Here is a 19,856-nt window from a genome sequence, read left to right as displayed (position 1 = left end):
GCAGCATCTATATCCACGCCACAAGTACCTGCCTCTTCCATATACGGCAAATCATAATTTGGCACTATACAGACGTTACAAACAAGCTAGTCAGACAGGACAATCGGTATAGTATTATTTACGTGAGATTAAGATGATAGTATTATTGATAAACGAGTTTTACATGAAAAATTTAGCTAGAGGACCTGTACTTTTCTACAATTGACATGCATAAATTACAGCTGTCGATGATACATTTATAAGCAGAGCAATAAACGCCTTTTTATTCATAAAAATGCCCTCAAACATTGACTGGTGAATTGGCTCTTATTCTTTGGTGTGGATACTAGCATGGGGGCTACTAATCAAACCTTCTTGCAGCAAGGTTTCACTCTGCAGCACTTGTTTTCCTTCGTTGAGAAATGAATAATCTGCTCATTAATGTGCTTCTGACTTGAAAGGTGTCGTAAAGTTGTCCATGAACCATAGAATGTTTCTGCAGCTTGTGCAGAAAAATCATTATTGCTAAGGTCCAGTAATTGCAAGTTTGCCGCCTTACCAATAGCAATTGAAAACTGTTGTATGAAATGGCACTCGGGAGATGAATTTCTTTGACATGAACTGGCACAGCTGTCGTCAATTCCAGAAGCAGTAGCTTCTGCTCTAACTGCCATATCTTCACTATCAGCAACTTCCAGCTGATGGTAGGTAGTGTTTAGGGAGCAAAGGACCTCTTGATTATCATCAACTTCCATGGTATCAAGTTTCTGCTCCTGGATTGACAGACCTGTATTAAGTTTCTGCTCCTGGTTTTGTGAACAGCTTTTTACTGATAAATCATATTGTAGAGCAGAAACTTCGTTTAGAACAGAATTATCAGCAAGATTCAGCTCTTCCAGGCAGCTATTCTCTGATAAAAGAAACAAAATAACCACACAATATTAGATCTAAACAACAAACTAACAACCAGATATAATTTAATGCCTACCTGCCAGAGCCTCAATTACGTGAAGAACTCCAGCAAGCCCAAGTTGACACTTTCTAAGGACCAAAACTTTGAGACAGCATTGTGGGTTTACGAGAAGAGAAAATAAAGCATTGCCACCCTGTATTCATTAAAGAATTTAAACAAACAACGGATAAAAAAATTTGGTTAAATGAAAAAAAATTTATAACCCAACAGCCAGAGCTATAGCTAAATCTATATAATCTGCAAACCATAGTTAAGGGTAAAGATACAGTAGAGAAGCCAGATTCTACAGAGTGTTACAACAATACATAGTAATACGCAATACCAGTCAAGGAAACATAGTAATATTAACAACAGAAATTCAAATACTGGCAACAAACCTCAGACATAATAGGATTTCCTTCCAGGTTCAGCTCAAGGATGGAACAAAAAAAATTAGCACCGATGTTTAAAACACAGTTAGATGTTAGACCGCAATATGATAGGTCAAGTTTCACAAGTTCTTCAGTCCCTTTGAGCAATGATTCTGCCAATTTTATTGCCCCTTCCTGCAGAATAATGCCTCTATAATCAAAAGAGCAGGTGGGCTAAGCATGATAAAACAAAGCATAATGATACAATAAATTGAACACATGGTAAGAGATAGGTTTTACTCACAGTTCCAACACCCGTGCCTCCAAGTATCAGTCCTGACAAAGTTAAGGCCCCTGCAAGCTTGCAAAGGGTATCGACAACTGGTTTGCCTAGTTTTAGACCACTCATATTCAACTCAGAAAACCTATGATGGCCAAATTTAATTTAATTTAAATTTATGCATGCCCTCAAAACAAATTTTTGTAAAAATGCTAAGTAGATAGGGATGGTGATATTGGTATAATTGATTTTACCTTTTCAAAGTAGAAAGCTTGGACAGAAGATTGACAATAGCATTTCCAGATACAGGGCTGTTGTGTCCTGTCAAAGGTGGACTACCCATTAAACTATAAGATTACTGGTGTCAGGGATTAGAAAAGAATGATAGATATGTCATACCTATACAAAGATGGGCAAGTACAGATCTAGAGTCCAATGCATCAGCAATCTTTTGAACAGTTCTGGATGTGATACAACAGTTCTCTACATTCAAGCTACAAAGAGCTACACAATAGAATGCAAGTAAATAGAAGGAAGGAGATGTCTACAGCAGGAATCCACATACAAGCACATTTGAGAGACCATAAGTGCCTCACGGCATAAATTTGATATAAACATTTTCATATCTCATAATGAAACCATTTATACAAGAAAGGAGAGCAGGGAAGGACATGGTAATCAGCACAAGAGCTAACAGTAACCATATTAAAATTGGCAGAGGTCATGCTGCTCACCCGTACACTTTTTTAAGATTGTTGATAGATAAGATCCACACGCATCAGTAAGACGGTTTCCAGAAAGGTTAAGCACTTCTAGGCGAGCATATAGAACAGAGCATTCACAAATCTGACAAGAATAAGCAAAGTTAACATATTAACAAATTGGGAATTGGAAAAATGATATCCTAGTGATGCAAAACGAGAGAAGTATTCTTTTATCCTAGATCAATCGAGAATAGAATTGATAGATTATCCTGGTGTAAATACTATATGATTTGAAAATTATTAAAATGTCTTAGGTGAGGGCAAGGCAGGTGAATTTAGCTGGGGTTTAAGATATTTAAGACCACATAATTCATTTTCTTTTTCAGAAAATATCGCAACTAAAATCAAGTGTATGCCTCCATTATATCTTTTAGTTCAATTTTTTAAAATATTTCTGTAATAGAATTTAAGAGAAAGACCCTCATACCTAAAAATCCCACATAACAAGAACCAAAGTTAGAAACATGGAACAAGGGGAAGAAGGCAAACAAGCAAAGATCGAAAGGATTGCTAGTATCACACCTGAAACAAAGCTGTCGGGCCAAATCGATTGCAATGCAAATCAAGACTTAAGCCACCATAAGATTGACTTGATTCTGTGAACACCTTTTGAAGTTTCTCCATTGTCCCATTTCCTAAAATATTATCAATTCAATAAACGACAAAAAAACATTCAATATAGTAACCCGTTATATTTTTAATATATATTTTAATTCTTTTCGTAGTTTTAGTAATCAACTAATCATTTATTTAGTCACCAACAAAAGGACTTAATATCAGATTTAGTGGATGAAATGAGACTGTAGAACCAATAGAATGGCTGTGCTTGAGGAAGCATAAGAAAAAGTGGTTACCAGACAATTCACAGTTATGTAAAATACAGAAGAATCAATACCAGAAAGAGCAAAAATCAGGAAAAAAAAATGTACCTAACAAATTGTGTGAGAGGTCAAGCATTGCAAATGACTTTTGGGAATGCAGGGCATTTATCAACGGTGTAATAGACAAATCTTGCAGGTCACAGTCAGAAACCACAATTTCATCATCTGACACCTGTTGACAATAGGCCAAAAGCAGTAGTAAGGGGGCAAAAAAATCCAAATTCAATATCTGAAAATGAGAAAGCATATCTGTCAGTGTGAAGTGGCAATGAATGAATTGACACAGCTGAGATCCCTCTTACCTCTAAATTGTAAAGTTTCTTCAGTACCTTGATATTTGGTACCTCAGACAACTCCTTACAGCAGTCTATGTACATTTTTATCAGGCGCTTGTGAATCCATCCTGGTAAGGATAAAAAAATAAATTGCGTGTCTCACTTGGTGACAGTGGAAAGCTAAAAATTGATGTTAATACAGCTCCAACACAGCATACGCCTATGAGTGCCTATTTTCCAAATAATTTGTGCGTTTGTACCTATTCTGTTGTCTTCCTATGCTTAAATAAATTGCAAGGTCAATGAATATTAAATTACAAGTCAAATAAATTTGTATCCATGAATAACAACCATGCTGCAACTAGTCAAGATATCCAAATATTTGTCCATCACATATGTGCAGATAATTAAATTCTAAGAGATAAAGTTCCATACAAGAAGCCAGATAAAATACAAAATAATTAAGAACATGACATAAGAAAAGTGTGCGGCGATATCATTGAATGAACAAAAAGCAGAAGTAAAGCATACCATCAACAGAAGCTTCAACCATGTCATTTCCCAGTAGTTCCTTAAGATTTTGAGTTGTTTCAAGCGATTCGAGATCTCTTCCAGCACATTTGATATGCTCAATAATGGGCAACAAACCTATTATAGATTTATAAGTGCAATCAAGCCACTCAGCAGAAAAAAATGGTGAACAGAAGGAAAACTGCAATAAATATATAAAATTAGATATAATATGGGAACTACTGCAGCTTAATTGTCTAATACTGAAGAATGGAATCAGCTGTTTGATATTGTTTTACATGTTGGACACCAATATCTATGCAATATGAATGCTTCCTGTGACCACTGCTGTTGTCAGAATAAGTTTTCTCCAGATCCATTCAACTACTATGCAGTACAAGAATTTGTTGTAAACAACTTAGGCACAACCAGTTTATATTTAGATTCATTTTCCAAACATTTATATGTTGGATCTTGCTGTGTGACAATGTATGTCTCTTTCAATGCCTCATGTTTGGTGCCTCTGTCCAAGCCTTGTTGCCAGAGCATGGACTACGATCCATAGGAAGCTTAAAACATGTAAGAGACGAGTATACTACTGTCAAGTGTCAATACATAGGCAAACTTTTTTATGCTGAGTCACTTGGTGACACTTGTCTACTATAACTCTATTTGAAGCAGACCAACCACTTGGCGCATTGAAACCGATTAAGTTTGTTTTAAGGGTTTTTTTATTCTTGAGACTATTTAGGTAATTAAAAAATGTTCCCATGTTTGTATCAAGTTTTGAAAATACTATTCCCAGGCAAAACTTATTCCAGACATGTTTGATTAGCATAACTCTCATCATTTCATGCCCATAGAGGGAGGTGGGAATAATTCATTCCCATGATTGAAGTTTTACACATTGGGTAGTGGGAGGGATGAATAACTTTTTCTTTAGTTTTAGGGATACTTTTGTTTTATCATCAAATATTCCTGGGAATATACTTTTAAACCATATAAAAGTACCAAACATAGGCATAAAAGAATTTCAAGACTATCATTCCTAGGAATAAAATTCCCAGGATTCTTATACCAGGAACGAAAAACCATTCCTTGAAACAAATGCAACCCTAAATCCTAGTAGAAGCATTCATAATAAAATTTCCATCAAGCTAGGAATTAAGAGGAAAATTTCAGACATATGCCAAAAAAAAAAAACCAAAGAATTATCACTTAGGAAATCTTGTTGAACATGTGTATTTTCACTTCAGGAAGAAATAACCAAAGTCAGAAATCATGTCGATCCAAGTTGAAAATAAAGGTTAGTTAATCCATGTCTAAAGAATACTTATGGTAAACAAACAAGAAATTAACCATAAATCCTGAGTCAATGATCTCTTATTTTATTATACAAGGAGCATCTGTCACCATTTATATGCCCCGCAAGAATACCCCAAATCCATTTTCTTCTCTTTATATCCAATCCATAAATTAATTTTCAAGTTAACTGGAGATCTTCTGTGCTAATATTATTTATTGACAGTAAACACTTAATGTACCTACCCTCTGATCTCTTTTCTGTTGGATATTGTAGGTAGTATAAGCATGCAAGTACGGCCTTCAAAGAGTCAACTTTCAACTGATTACCAGTGGTACACAAGGTTGCTTCTACGTGTATTAGATCATTCCCAATCCGGCAAGTAATATATTGCTGCTGCTAGAGAATATAAAGGAGGCCAGAGGTTAGAATAATATCCATTAGATGAACATGATCATTTAGCAAAAACATGAATCTCAAATATATTCATGTTCAAGTCATAACAGTAGAACTCACATCATTTTGGGAATGATGTGGCATTGGATGGGCAATACCAATTTGTTTGCCAGAGACATCTGTGTCACATTTAGAACCATTACGAAAATCAGGTTCAGCAACTATATCATTGCTCAAGGACTTGGAATGTCTTCCAGTTTTAGTGTCTGTATGTGGACTCGAGCATTTGAAAGAACTACTACTTTCTTCAACATTAATTGCACACTTAGATCCCTTCTCTAAGATAACCTGCCATCCCAAAATAGCTAAAGCATTCATATGCTGATACTTGAGCAAAGCTCTGACACACAAACAAGTGGAGATTTCTTTACCTGAATTTTACAAGGACTAGCTCTACTCGTGTCTGCAATCAGACAAGTATCAGTCAGTACATAATTTTGGTATAGGGGAATCTTAGGGTCAGAGCAAAGCAAGTAACAAGGAAAACATACTTGCATCACAATTAGGCAAGTCCTCTGACAAGAAGTCACGATCCTTTCTGCTTGAACACTCCTCCTCCTCCTCGTCATCATCATCAGAAAGAATTATACGGACACGTTTCCGACCAACAACTGTCTGATGGTTGCTGGTTGTATTTTCCTGACTTCTGGGTGAGTGCTCAGCTTGCTTGGTAGAGTTGGTAAAACTTTTCATGTGGCCTGCTATATTTCTGGATGAACCTTTTATGGAGCCATAAAGTGACATAAGAGGCAAGTCATCTTTCAATTCTTTTCCACTGGTCAGAGTTTTTGATCTAGAAAATTTCTTTGGAAAGCAAACATCATCCGACCCACTATTTGACAGATAATCATCTGCTTCAGTATCAGTCTCAGAGCAACAATCCTCTGGCATACTTTTAGCTTCTGGCTCTTTTTCTTCTGATTTCTTCAGCTTATCAATTAGAAGCTTCAACCTCCTATAAAGGATCACAATTGGTCAGAAGTAATAGTAAATGTCCATCAAAAGGAACCATGATAATGGAAACTAAAATTGATTCAGTTTTGCTGATTTCCAGATTTAGGCCTCTGGAGGTTAGAATACTAAAACAAATCTACGAGTAACACAACAAAATTGCAAGAATATATATGTAAGGATATGGACTTTCATGAATCAATTACCTCGTCTCATCCTCATCATCAAATCTGATCATATTGCTATAATGCATATTTTCCAAGGCAGAGAGTTGGACATCAGGAAGATCTGCTTCAACAGCAATCCTGCAATATCATGCGACCAAATCAATCCAGTTCACCATATAAGACCATCAAAAGGAAGTCAACAAAGAGGGTTTTTTTTGGCAATTGCAATCAAGGAAGAGTCATGTAAGTCATAGACAGTCAACTTTCATTAAGTATTGGCTGCAGCTGCAACTGCTTACTGCTATACACACCTTGTGGCATTTCAGCCAAGTAAACAAATTTGTAGCCAGTATGGCTGGGTCATCAACACAGAAAGGAATGGAAACTACAACATGAGAAATTTTCTATCCAAGTAATTTTCTTTCATGATTCACAAAAAATGGCAGTGGTCCAACACTTGCAAACTTATTTCCCATTCCATAAAGCTCTCTAATTTCAAGAAATAAAATCAGCCAGTAAAGTTTAACATGTGGATATCATTACCTGTAGCTCTCTTGAAATGCATCCAAGGCTTCTCTCCAATTATGAGTAGAATCTAAAACATTACCAATATTAATTTTCACCAGTGCTTGCCCCTGTAATCATTACTGGCAAAGCATAAGAATCAACCAGATGACAATATAAAACATAAACTACTACACTTATCTTTGGATAACAAAAATAACCATGGACATCTACACACGTACAGAAATTTAAGTGTCCCATCTGGATTTGAGGCTTCATGTAACCAAATTATTCAAATAATCATAGATGTTTTTAGATTCAGATTTGTGTTATATTGAAGTGTTACTTATTAGGACTTTGGAAGAAAAAGAGAAAAAAAAATAGTGTTAAATTTATGCAATAGAACAAAGAAAAAGTTACCTCTAAGTTACCAATTGTTTTGTACATTTCCCAACTCTTTTTGTACCATTTGATTGCCTTGTTGAATTTTCTGAGCTTCTGGTATGATTCTGCAACATCCATATATGTGTCACCTAGCCTTTGCCTATCACAGAGTTCACTTGCTATTTTCTTCTTCTCCTTAGCAAATTCACAATGCTAACAAAACATTGATTAGTCAGAAAGGTCACACTTAAGGTTAATTATTATTATTAAATATATCATAGCTTCACAAGGAGTCTCAGCATTCACCACATAATGCTAATAACTTATCAAACATGGAGAAAAACATCATTCGATCATATCTACAAGTCTGAGAGAAGTACATGCACAATGACTCATGATTTATGCAAATATGATACCTGCAACAATCACCAACTTAAATACATTACTGAATAAAGTCTCACTTTTTCTTCCAATTGAATAAGTTGCTCAGACAAAACAAACCGTGCCTAAAACATCAATAAATTTGTGCTTAATTAATAACTAACCATGAACAGGTGTACATCCGTTTCTCAAAGCAACATTAATAATAATAGATCTAGTCAAAAAGACTTCTTTACGTGTAGCAAAACAAACTGTAAAACTTCAAATGAAGAACTGATACCTTCTCCCACGCAGAGATCATCCTTGTTTTCTCAACAAGGCGTTCAAGAGACGCATTTTGCAGCAGCAAACATTTGCGCTCATGTGGTGTCCCCCTGGCAGTGGCTATATCTCTTTTGAGTTTTTTAAGGTTCTGCTGTTCTTTCTTTATATCAGCCATCACTTTAACAGCTTCTCTCAGAGTTTCAATATTCTGCTCAATTTGCCTAACCAAAGCATCCTCGTCTTCCAATGTCTTTGCCAAAGCAAGCGCCTTCTCGTAGTAAGACCGCGCTTCTTCATACTTCTGAGTCCTGTAATGCACTTCACCAAGATTAATATAGCCCTTGGCTTCCCCTTGACGGTGTCCAATTCTGTTACAAATCTGAATATCCCTCTTGATATTTTTTCTAGCTTCATCCCAATTCCTTAGTTCCATATACACATTCCCAAGGTTATGATGCAGCCTGCTGCGTCCATCATCAAATTCACTAATCTCCTCTTCGTCACAAATATCCAATCCTTTCGTTAAGATCTTCCGCGCCTCGTGCAAGTTATCAAGATCCATTTCCAGCATGCCAATGTTGTTGTGAGCATCTATGTATTCCTTGAGAAAAGAAGACTTGTTGTTGGGAGGGTTCTCCTTGAGATCCACCGCTAGCTCCATCGCGCACTTGAAATACTTCTTAGCGTTGCGAATCGAGTTATGGTCGTGATCTGATCGCGAGAACAGTTCGTGGTAAGTGCGACCGAGTTGCGTGCTCGCTCTTTGTTGCTCAACGAGGTCGTTAGCGTCCCTCGCAAGCTCTAGATGTTTTTTCTGCAATCAAGAAAACTCTCAGCGTTAAACGAGAAAGCAGCAATCAGAGCTTTGAATTTGGTAGGAGGAAACATTGACCTGGTAAATTAGCGCATCGGAGAATTGTTCGAGACGGAGATAGATTTCGCCGAGGGATTGGCAAGTTGGGAGCAAGTGTTTCTCCGGCAAATGCTTGAGCGAAACGTCGTAATCGATTCGAAGCCATTTGAGGGCTTCGACGTATTCTCCTCTGTTTTTCAGTATGTCGCCGATGACGTTGGCCCACCGTGCTTCCTCACGGTGGTTCCCCTCCGTCTTGGCGTGTCGGTATGCGGTTTTCGCCGCCTTCAACTCCGCGTCCATCTCGAAACGACGTCGAACGGTGTCGTCGGGAGTTCTCTAAAACTTTGTGGGATTCGATTTGCAAAGGCAAAGGCGAATGCAAATGTTACTCCCCGCCGTCTCTTCGAGGTTTAAATGAATTTCCTCGCTCCCGCCAAAAGGAGCAATTTCTTGAATGCCCTTTTTTAAATGCAAAAACTGTTTTATTAATTATTCTTATTAATTACTAAAATTATTGACAGATAATGTTTAGTTTTATATGTAGAATATTTGTGTGTTTTTTTTCAAATAATTTGATTAAAATTATTTGAAAAAATAACATAAATAATTATGCCATGAAAAAGTAGTGCATGTTTAGATAAGTAAATTTTAGGAAAATAATAACTTATTTTTGTCAATTTTGTAAGAACTTTGAAAAAATTATTTCGATAAAAATAATTTCTTCTGAATATTTATCACGGTTCTTAAAATTAAATTGAACTTATCAGTCAATCAAATGAATAAAAACTAATTTAATAATTAATTCATCCGGCTCAAAAATCTATCAAAATAATAATAAAGTCTAACTGGTATATTTTTCGTGAACACAAATATTCGATTATAGATAAAGTATGGTAAAAAGATAATTAAGTGGTCCAGTTTTAATTGACCTAGAAAAATAACCAAGTGCCAGGTGAATTTATAAGAAAAATTTAGTCAAGAGTTAAATAATGATCAAAATTAAACCCTTGATTTGTCTTTGTTTTTTTGTTTAAATATCACGTGAATCTTACGATATATATGTTTGTTAGAATGGGTGTGGGAATGAGTGCAAAATTTTCCCTATTTGCAAAAGTGGGAGTGGGCTTGGAGCAGAGGCATCAAACATCGTTATTTATATCAATTTAACAACTTTTTATATAATATAAAATTGACTAGTGTAATATTAGTTTAAATCTTTTATATTAAATATAATAAATTTTTAAAAATAAAATAAATAAATATTTTATTATATTACTTTATTTTAACAGATATATTTTTAAAATTTATATAAATATTAAATTTTAAACAATCAACAATTAACTCGATTAAATTTGCATTATATAAAATTATTAAATTATATCAAAATTTGATAGGATTTTAATTTTTTTTGTTTTATACATAAAAAATGTTTAATAACATATCTTAAATTATTGATTAAGAATAAAAAATAACATGCATTTCATTATTTATTATTCTGAAATTAATCTAACTTTTTCATACTTAGAAAGAAATGTGCTACTTACTATCATTTATATATATTATTTTCACATTCTTATTTTTTATAATTGCTAAAAATTGTAAATTAACTATTGTAATAGTTAAATAACTTAAATTATAGTAATAAATAAAAATAATGTTAAAAATACATATTTTACTAAAAATATAATTTATTTCTAAAATTATATATTTTTAATACTTTTCTTATTTATTTCAATATAACGTTTGAATTAAAATGTAGGTAATATACGAATTATTTAAAATATATAAGTATATCAATTAATAGAAAAATAGTGAATGGACTTATCGCGGGTTCCCAACCGGCTCCGAGGATGAGTTGGATTTTTAAAAAATAACTACTTTATTTTTCAACGGGTACTTCAATTTATATTACATGCAGTTTAATTAACTAAAATACACGAATAAAAAAATAAAATATGATTTTCACACTTTAAAATACATCAAACACAATGTTAAATTATAACAATTACTAAAAATCAAATATTATAAATTTCAATGTGATATTTTTTAAGTCAAAAGTAAAATATTATGATAAATTTCTAACGACATTACTTTTAACAAGTTGCAAGTTTTGTAGCACTTTTTAAATTTAATAAAAAAATGATACATTAATTTTAACTAGTTATGTATAATAAGATCAAATTAATACAATAATTAAGTTTTTCTATAATCAAAGTCTCTAAAAATTTTTGTAATCGGTTATATTTCATACTTAAATATTTCTATTTTAGGGTTACATAAGAAAAAGTAGCTATGAGATAAAAAAAAAGTAAAATAATAAACAGATATATAAATTTAGCATTATGTATTTAATTTAATATATAGGTATATAGATAATATACCCTGTTTATTGTTGACATTTTTGTGTAGACATCTACCGAGTAAAATACTCATTATCATTCATACCTATTTGACTTACGTAACAAGTACATTCATCTTTAGTGTATTTTGAAGATTAAAAAAACTTGCGGGGGAAGACAAGAACGTCGAAACAATAATAAAGCAAATAAGTAAACGAATACAAGAAGTTACGTCAAAAGAAGTATTTTATTTGGATACTTCTCTGTTACCGGCATCTCTACGAATTTCTTCTGTCTTGCCAAAAAGAGAGTAAAAACTACTTTATTGTTTTTATTTTCTCTTAAAATTATTTACAAATAAATTTATGTTTTTGTACTTACAATGGTTGCCTATTTTTTTTCCATGAAAAATTAATAATCTCATTGAATAAATTATTTGAGAAAATAAATAATATAAAAAAATTAGACCATAAAAAATAGTGCATGTTTAGATAGGTTTATTTTAGAAAAAAATTATTAATTTTTTGACAGCTATGTAAGAATTTTTGGAAGATATTCTTAATATCCATAAAAGTAGAGATGTCAATGAGTAGGGTATAGGTAAGGTACTATATTACTCATCCCCGTACCTGCGTTTTAAAAAATACTCGTACTAGGCCCTATACCTGCGTGGGTATGAACATTAATCTTTGTACACATATCCTCTGGGTACCCGCATACCCATCTTATACCCATTATCCGCACTTGTTTGAAAAAAAAAATATTTATAAAAAAAAATATGTTTATATAATTTTATATAAGTAGTATAATAATACAAAAATTCAATATATAATTATCGAACAAGGTACAAATATAGATAAAAAAACAAATATTCAAAGATCATAAATGCTAAATATATCTGAATATAATAATTTTCTAAACTAAAATTCTTAGAAATAATAAATGAAACTAAACACACAAGTTATTTGTCAGTGATAACCTTATCTTGTGTGAGATTTGATCGGTTGACAATGTCAGAGCGACAACAAAATAGATTTGCACAACGATTGTCCCTTTGTGTGGGATCACTTGGTGACGGCATTGACAATTAACTCTAATGAATAACATTTTAAAGTTGTTAGATTTTAATGAGATAGACATTAAGAATGAGAATAGAGTTAGAGTAGAGAAGTTTAATACTAACAACAAAAAACGGATACATAAAATATTTTTTTAACTTTTAAATTTGAAATTGTAAGAAAAGTAATAGATTTAATTAAAATAATATAACATAATATATATATATATATATTAATACTAGTATTTTTAACTCATATATTATACGAAAGTATTTTATTAAAAATACAAATTTTTGAAAAATTATTTTAATGAATTAAATATTTATAATGTATATAAATTTTAAAAGAAAGAATTTGAAAAAAAATAAATGGTCATAATAAAATTTTATAATAAAGAAATATACGTGTATATTAAAAAAATTATTTTTTATCTGAAAAAATTAACAAATAAAAATTAACAATAATTTTTTATATTTATATCTTTTCAAAAACTTCTTTGAACATAAATAAATAGTAAGAATAATATTATTTAGATTTAATAGATTATAATCGTGTTTGTAATACATATATTGCATAAAAAATATTATTTTAAATTAAAATATAAAAAATAAAATTTAAATATTATTAATAAATAATAAGTTTACGGTAATAGTAGGTAATTGTAAAATTTATAAAATATTTATAATATATTTATTATTTATCATTAACTTTATGATTTAAACATCAATATGATTTTATTAACAAAAATATTTGTGTGAAAAATATTTTATGTGTGTCATATATAAATAATATTTTAAAAAAAGTCAATCTCATATTAACTATGTAATAATTAAATTGTATTAGCCTAATTAAACGATATAAAATAGTAAATAAATTTTTTTATTAAAAATATAAACAAAATAATTTTTTGGCTTACTTTATTATTAAATATATTTTTATATTAATCTTATATAGTTTCACATAAGTAATATAATAATATAAAAATTTAATGCATAATTATAGAATAAAGTTTAAGCATATATATATATATATATATATATGTATGTATATGTGCAGGTATGGGATGGATACTTAGATACCCATATCCGCACTCATCCCCATTAAAATTTGTAGATTTTTACTCACACATATACCCATACCCATATAGCGAGTAAAGAGTAAATTTTGCGGGTGTTCAACGAGTACTTTAACCATTGTCATCCCTACTTAAAAGATATTTTACGTAATTATTAAATTCAGAAATAATTCATTCATACAAAAAATTTATGATTAATCACATAAGATGAGTGAAACTTTTCAAAACAGGTGAAAAAAATCATTCAAACAAACATGACAAGTTAGTTGAAAAATCATCTGGATGAATAGAAAAATTCATGCAAATAGACAAGAAAAATCATTTAAATACGTAAAAAATAGACATCATAACCATCTAAATGAAAAAGAAAAGATAAAATTATCAATTATATAAAAAATAAAACAACTACATAGACAGGAAAAAGAAAAAATGTTATATTAAAAATCATCTCAAAAAACATATAATATGTTAATTAATATTAATATATTTTCTGCATTATACAACTACATTTTTATTTTTAAAATTAAATTTAATAAAATATTATTTATGTAATCAAAATATAAATTTAAATTACTATAAATTACAAATTTTTTCATAAATAGTATGTTATATTCTTTCAAAAAATTAATTTTAATAAATCACTTAACAGTATTTGAAACAAAAATAATAAATAACATTTTCATCTACCACTGTAATATTTACACTTTCCTTACACTTTAGTATGAACAAAGGATTGGATACAAAAGATAACTTAAAAAAATTAGTAAAATCTCATGTATCCCCTACGTAAGACTATTAAAACTATTCTAGGATGCTATCTTCTCTGACATTCTTCTTGTAACCTCCATGATTGCCTGATGTCTTCTCTTAGATAAATCTTTAATAGCTTCTTGAAACCTCTGTTCAATCATTTCTAATTCTGTTTTCAAATCATCTTTGGATTCACACGAAGAGGAAACAAAATTAAAATGACCAGAGAAACTCATGCCATTACTCTCCATATCTGAAAACTTAGTCTTATCAAATGCTCCAATTTCAGATGCAATCGAGGATCGACTCCCTCTATCGAATCCTGATTCAGCAGATGTGAATGAAACCATAGAAAATTTGTCAGTGAAGAAGTCTGATGTTGCAGAAGCATATGAAATTTCAGAACACAAATCATCCGTCTTAGTTGCTTTTTGAAGACCAAGGCATTCATGAGCTAAAATTTCATCAAAATCCATGTTATCAAAGTTTTCTTTTGCAATTGATCTCATAGACAAAGTTGAGGAACCTGACACAACTTCAGAGCTTCCCTTGCTTTTTTTCAAATCCAAGTTTCTGTGGTTTGCATGACTGGCTTTGCTCATTGGAGAAATCAAATGATCAACTGCTATGCAAGGTTTCCATTCAGGAATCAAATTCATCAATAACAAATCTATCAATTCTGTGATGAATTTAACATTCTGATCAGCAAGTTCAAGTTGCTCAACCATTTCACTTGAAACTGAGACAGCTGTATCACTGTCAAGGTAAAAAATGAAATGAATATTTCTAGCTCGTCCTGCATATAAATGATAAAGTATGTTAAATATATTATAATTTTACACCAATAAATTTAAAAGACAAGGAATTAATTAAAAGTTATACTAACCACTTTCATCAGATATCCGCAGAACCAATGATACAGATTTCTCATCATTTTCTTCACCTTTTAGAAAGAATATATCACCTTTCTTTTGCCTCCTTATCTCAACACACGAAGAACTTGATGCAGTTTCAGTAGATTTATCAAGTACAGTGATCACAGGCAACTCACGGGTGTCACCAACATCTATAGAAATGTCTCCACTACATGTACTAACAGGACCTTCTGACACCATACAGCGGCTTTCAAAGGCTCCCAATTTGGGAAGAACAATATCTGGCAATGGAAAAGGACTCTTTGTTGAACTTTTCAGTTGAAGAAAGGGGTCCATCAGAAGTTCCTTTGCTGACAATCTTTGAGGTGCTGGGACAATACATTTCTCAATAAATGATTTTGTTTCTGGATCTCTCACTTTAGAAATAGCAACAGGTTTTATACCCTGTAACATAAAATGCTGTATGACTCAAAATCTTTTTTATATGTTTGTGCACGTTAAAAAAAAAATTACTAATTATATAAGACTTACGGATGAAACTTTTTTGTATATTTGTGCTGAGTTTCTGCATTCACTGTAAGGATACTCAGCAGTCACCAACTCAAGTATACACATACCAAATGAATATATGTCAGCTAATTCATTATAATTTTCATCGTACAATTCAGGTGCCATAAACTCCGGGGTTCCTATAAAAAGTACAGGTGCGTAGATAAAACTAGTATAGAAATCAAACAACATTATAGCAACAAATACTATTATTCTTGTATCTATGAAGCGGGAACATGATTAAAATTTTGGTTAAGATTTTCACAATACAAAGATTAAACCATATAAAAAGTACAGGCAAAACATACCAATTACACTTTTGGCATTACTTCGCTCCAAGAAAGTCGCCAGTCCCAAATCTCCAATTTTAACTTCGCCTTGGTGACCATTAATAAATATGTTGTCACATTTCAGATCCCTATGTATAATTGCTGGGTTGTGCCCATGAAGATAGTTTAATCCTGTTAAAATTTGTCTTGCCCATCCTTTAACAGCCTTCAAGTCAACCTTCTTGTGTTTTTTACGATACCTAAATCATGCATTGCATCCACTAACAACAAGGTTGATTTCACAATAAAAGGTGTAAAGAGATTAACAATGCATATAAAGGGGTAGGATAAACATACTGTTTGAGGCTACCCGAAGTAAACAACTCTGTTATCATATTAACGGTCTTGCGCTTGTCATCAATCCAAGAATTATAGAATCTTACTATGTTATTATGCCTTAGTGATCTCAAGAGATGCACTTCAGAATATAACCTCTCTAAGTCACCTGGTGATTGTAACACTTCGTCAATCTGAACTTGACTCCATGCAACTTCAATTCCATTGATTTCATCAAAAGCTTTATAGCTGATAAGTCACAAATTAAGGAAAAGATTTCCAGCTATAAACAAACAAGGTCAACTCTAATAATAAAATTATCCTTTGTCTCGACCATAACATTCATTGCATTATATTCTAAACATTCTTCTCAGCAAACATGTTTTAATTTCAGCAAAACAAAAATAGCGCATGATAAAAAGACATATGTAGTGCTGCTACATAATCCAACAAATTAAGCAAAAACAATGGATACACAGTTTTAAAGGCTCCTTTGCCGATCACTTCTTTATACTGTCATGAATACAAAAGGGCATAATTAGCTTAGTGCATTGACAGGCATTTTTCGTCCCAAAGGGAAAAACAAGAAGAAACAATTACGTTACCTTGATGTAGCGACAAGTTGGATCAATTTCAAGGACATCAGGATCTGGAGGCTCCAAATGCCCTGCACCCTCTTCCGAGCTTTCCGTACCCGTTAGACTCATCTATACGGTGCTATAATCCAAATCAAGCAAGGCAAACAATTCAATTTGAAACCATCTTCAGAATCAAAATTAAGAACAAGCAGACGTTAAACATGTTAAAATTCGAACAAACAGTTTGATTAATAAATATATGAATGCCAAATAAAAACTCAAAGCAAACAAAATGCACGAGAAATGATGAATTTAAACAATGCTCCAGCCACGAAATTACGAAAAAAATAAAAAGGAACCCAGCTAACGAGAATTTGAGTTTCATACTTTTTTATTATCTTTTTACCTGAAAATAGCCTCTTTGAGTGCTTAGTTTCTGAGAAGGAAATGATAAAAAGGAGAGAGGAAATAGAACCCTAATTGGAATTGCGAGCGACGGAAGAACTAGAGATATGGGACAAAGTACCAGCCTTTCTCCTCTCTTTCTCTCAAAAAAGTTAAATTTGAAAACAGCACTCTCTATTTATACCTATCTATCCACCTTCTTAGTCCTCTCTATAAATATGTCTTAAACAAATCTCAATCATTGTTTGCTATGTCCTGTCATCTAATTCCACATCGCCGTCATGTTCATTCGTGCGGGTGCTTTACCCTCGTCGTTTTCTGCTTCTTTATTGGGGCTAAATAGCACCTCAATGGGCCTCTCTCTCTCTCTCTCTCTCTCTCTTAATGGCCCATAAACCCAATAAGATTAGTGGACCAAATATAAAATGATACAAATCACAAACGCTGACGTTTTGACGGTCCTTCCTTCCTTTCCTTTTTGATTGTTCGAGGGGCAACGCAAGGCAAGGCAATTTTGGGTTCGTAGGAATGGAGTTTTTGGACGAGGACACGAAGCCAAGGTTCGTGTTTCAGTCTGGAGCAGTTGCAAGCACAGAGCCACAACCGAACCACAAACCAACCAAGCCATTCGTCTTCGTCACCGTTTCTCTCTCTTCCCTCTTGCTCACACTGTCTCTCTTCTTCCTCCAATCCGAACCCTTCAAATCGCTCCTCTTATGGCTCTCACTCTCTCTCTTCCTCGGTCCCTTCGCTCCTCCCTCCCTCACCGGCGGCGATGTCCGCGTCGGCCGCGGCCACGTCGTTCACTTCCCCGATCCGGAACCCGAACCCGACGACGATGCTGATAGGAGACCTTTGCAGCGACGATCGAAGCCGCGCAGATCCGAGGATGTCGCCGTCGTCGGTCCGTTCATCCCAGCCGGTAACGGAGGCGCGTCGGAGAAGAGAAGAGGCGATGGTGGAATAGAGAACCGTGTGGCGGTGGTGGAGGAGGAGAAGGAGTGGAAGGAAGAGGACGTGGAGGTGCTGAAGAAGCAGATGGCGAAGCATCCGGTTGGGAAACCGGGACGGTGGGAGGCGATTGCAGCGGCGTTCGGAGGGAGGCACGGTGTGGAGAGTGTGATAAAAAAGGTGAAGGAGTTGGGGGAGAAGAGAGTGGATGATTCGGAGTCGTATGCGTTGTTCTTGAAGAAGAGGAAAGCATTGGATAAGAGAGTTGTGGAGAACGGGGGCGAAGATTTAGGTGGTGGAAGCTCTGTGACGGTTGAGAGTGGTTGGAGTTCTGGAGAGGATATTGCGTTGTTGAATGCTTTGAAAGCGTTTCCTAAGGATGTTTCCATGAGATGGGAGAAGGTTGCTGCTGCGGTTCCTGGAAAATCCAAGGCCGCTTGCATGAAAAGATTTGCTGAATTGAAGAAAGGGTTTCGGAGTTCAAAGGCTGCTGCGGATGGGTAGATTCAGCATTCTCTCCTTAATTTTTGTTGAATTAGAATACGAGGGAGTGTGAAATGCTGTTGGTGAGGTAAATGGATTTGTGGACTTATAATTTATTTGGGATTTTTTTGGCTTTTTAGTTATGAGGTACGATTTATGTTGCTTATTTGTTTTGATGAGTCATTCTTTGCTCGATCTTGTGTTATTAAGTAGCTCTCGTCAAGATGACACTCCAATTCTGTCTGCGTAACTTCAAAAGGCATTGAACGATCATGATTGTGTATTGAGAATTCCTTACAGTGATAAACTGAGAATAGATATTTAATGTTTAAACTTGGTGATATGCTTGATATAGTTTTGAAATTATCTTATGTTCAGTTGTACCCATTATCTTAATTCTTTCCTTTTGTACTTCTATGGCGAATGTGTTCATATTCTGGGGTTTTGAATGTTTTATACTTTCATTTCAGTATCCTATTTTGTGAAATGCATCTCTATTGGTTAGTGAGAATTTGAGCAATTGGCCTTTAAATTCATTTTGTACAAGGTGCTTACAATTTCAAACATGGTTAATCCTGAATAAGTTTTGTTTGTTTTCTTGGGTTAGATGAAAGTTTTTAGCATGTTATGTTATGTCAGCTGGTTGGTAGCTGTACCATCCTTTTTAGCATTATCAATATATAAGCGGGCTGTAGGGAATTGACTTCTTATCTCGCACTTGATTTCAGTTAAGCGTTAAGGGGTCTTAATAATGTCTTGGTTGTTTAACTGTGGATCATCATGGGGATAATTGGTTTATCAAAGAGATTGTTCTACTTACTCCTTCCTTGTTTGCAAAATTACACTAATCTTCCTTGCTTTATTATTTTTAAGGTTATCGTGTATATGATCCGCACTTGGTGCATGAAAA

The 19,856-nt window shown here is 33.3% G+C and overlaps 3 protein-coding genes across 4 annotated transcripts; 1 reads left to right on the top strand and 2 right to left on the bottom strand.

Moving 5' to 3' along the window:
* Positions 1-211: 211 nt before the first annotated feature.
* Positions 212-9,578, bottom strand: LOC113856161 (protein TONSOKU). Its single transcript, XM_027487871.1, is given in 20 exon segments — positions 212-889; positions 968-1,085; positions 1,330-1,497; positions 1,607-1,727; positions 1,837-1,903; positions 1,982-2,086; positions 2,317-2,428; positions 2,869-2,981; positions 3,276-3,399; positions 3,530-3,630; positions 4,034-4,150; positions 5,561-5,708; positions 5,832-6,059; positions 6,143-6,174; positions 6,263-6,726; positions 6,929-7,027; positions 7,433-7,524; positions 7,814-8,071; positions 8,433-9,236; positions 9,315-9,578. Coding segments are annotated over 20 exon segments (4,080 nt in total). The 3' UTR covers positions 212-344.
* A 4,970-nt stretch (positions 9,579-14,548) lies between these two features.
* LOC113854673 (probable serine/threonine-protein kinase WNK6) lies at positions 14,549-17,593 on the bottom strand. The gene is made up of 8 exons (XM_027485820.1): positions 17,514-17,593; positions 17,135-17,246; positions 17,005-17,042; positions 16,551-16,778; positions 16,233-16,453; positions 15,907-16,064; positions 15,387-15,819; positions 14,549-15,296 (listed from the first exon to the last, which is right to left on the bottom strand). The coding sequence occupies exons 2-8, from the start codon at positions 17,234-17,236 to the stop codon at positions 14,557-14,559; spliced, it is 1,920 nt and encodes a 639-aa protein (XP_027341621.1). The 5' UTR covers positions 17,237-17,246; positions 17,514-17,593; the 3' UTR covers positions 14,549-14,556.
* A 379-nt stretch (positions 17,594-17,972) lies between these two features.
* Positions 17,973-19,277, top strand: LOC113855338 (transcription factor MAMYB). Of its 2 annotated transcripts, XM_027486947.1 has the most exons (2): positions 17,998-18,403; positions 18,455-19,246. In XM_027486947.1, exons 1-2 carry the CDS (start codon positions 18,041-18,043, stop codon positions 18,965-18,967), a joined length of 876 nt encoding a protein of 291 aa, XP_027342748.1. In that variant the 5' UTR covers positions 17,998-18,040; the 3' UTR covers positions 18,968-19,246. The 2 variants fall into 2 exon arrangements, with proteins under 2 accessions (XP_027342747.1, XP_027342748.1); XM_027486946.1 differs by having other exon boundaries at positions 17,973-19,277.
* Positions 19,278-19,856: the final 579 nt, after the last annotated feature.

Source organism: Abrus precatorius, unplaced genomic scaffold (genome assembly GCF_003935025.1).
Source record: "Abrus precatorius isolate BTA unplaced genomic scaffold, Abrus_2018 Scaffold11, whole genome shotgun sequence".
NCBI classification, from domain to species: Eukaryota; Viridiplantae; Streptophyta; class Magnoliopsida; order Fabales; family Fabaceae; genus Abrus; species Abrus precatorius.
This window is presented reverse-complemented; position numbering and strand designations above follow the sequence as displayed.

Excerpts from the sequence above, each read along its gene's own strand:
- LOC113854673 (XM_027485820.1), bottom strand. The coding sequence starts at position 17,236 with ATGAGTCTAACGGGTACGGAAAGCTCGGAAGAGGGTGCAGGGCATTTG. Across the intron at positions 16,454-16,550 it reads ACTTCGGGTAGCCTCAAACA|GTATCGTAAAAAACACAAGA; the intron begins GTATGTTTATCC and ends TGCATGATTTAG. Across the intron at positions 15,297-15,386 it reads GCGGATATCTGATGAAAGTG|GACGAGCTAGAAATATTCAT; the intron begins GTTAGTATAACT and ends ATTTATATGCAG.
- LOC113855338 (XM_027486946.1), top strand. The coding sequence starts at position 18,041 with ATGGAGTTTTTGGACGAGGACACGAAGCCAAGGTTCGTGTTTCAGTCT.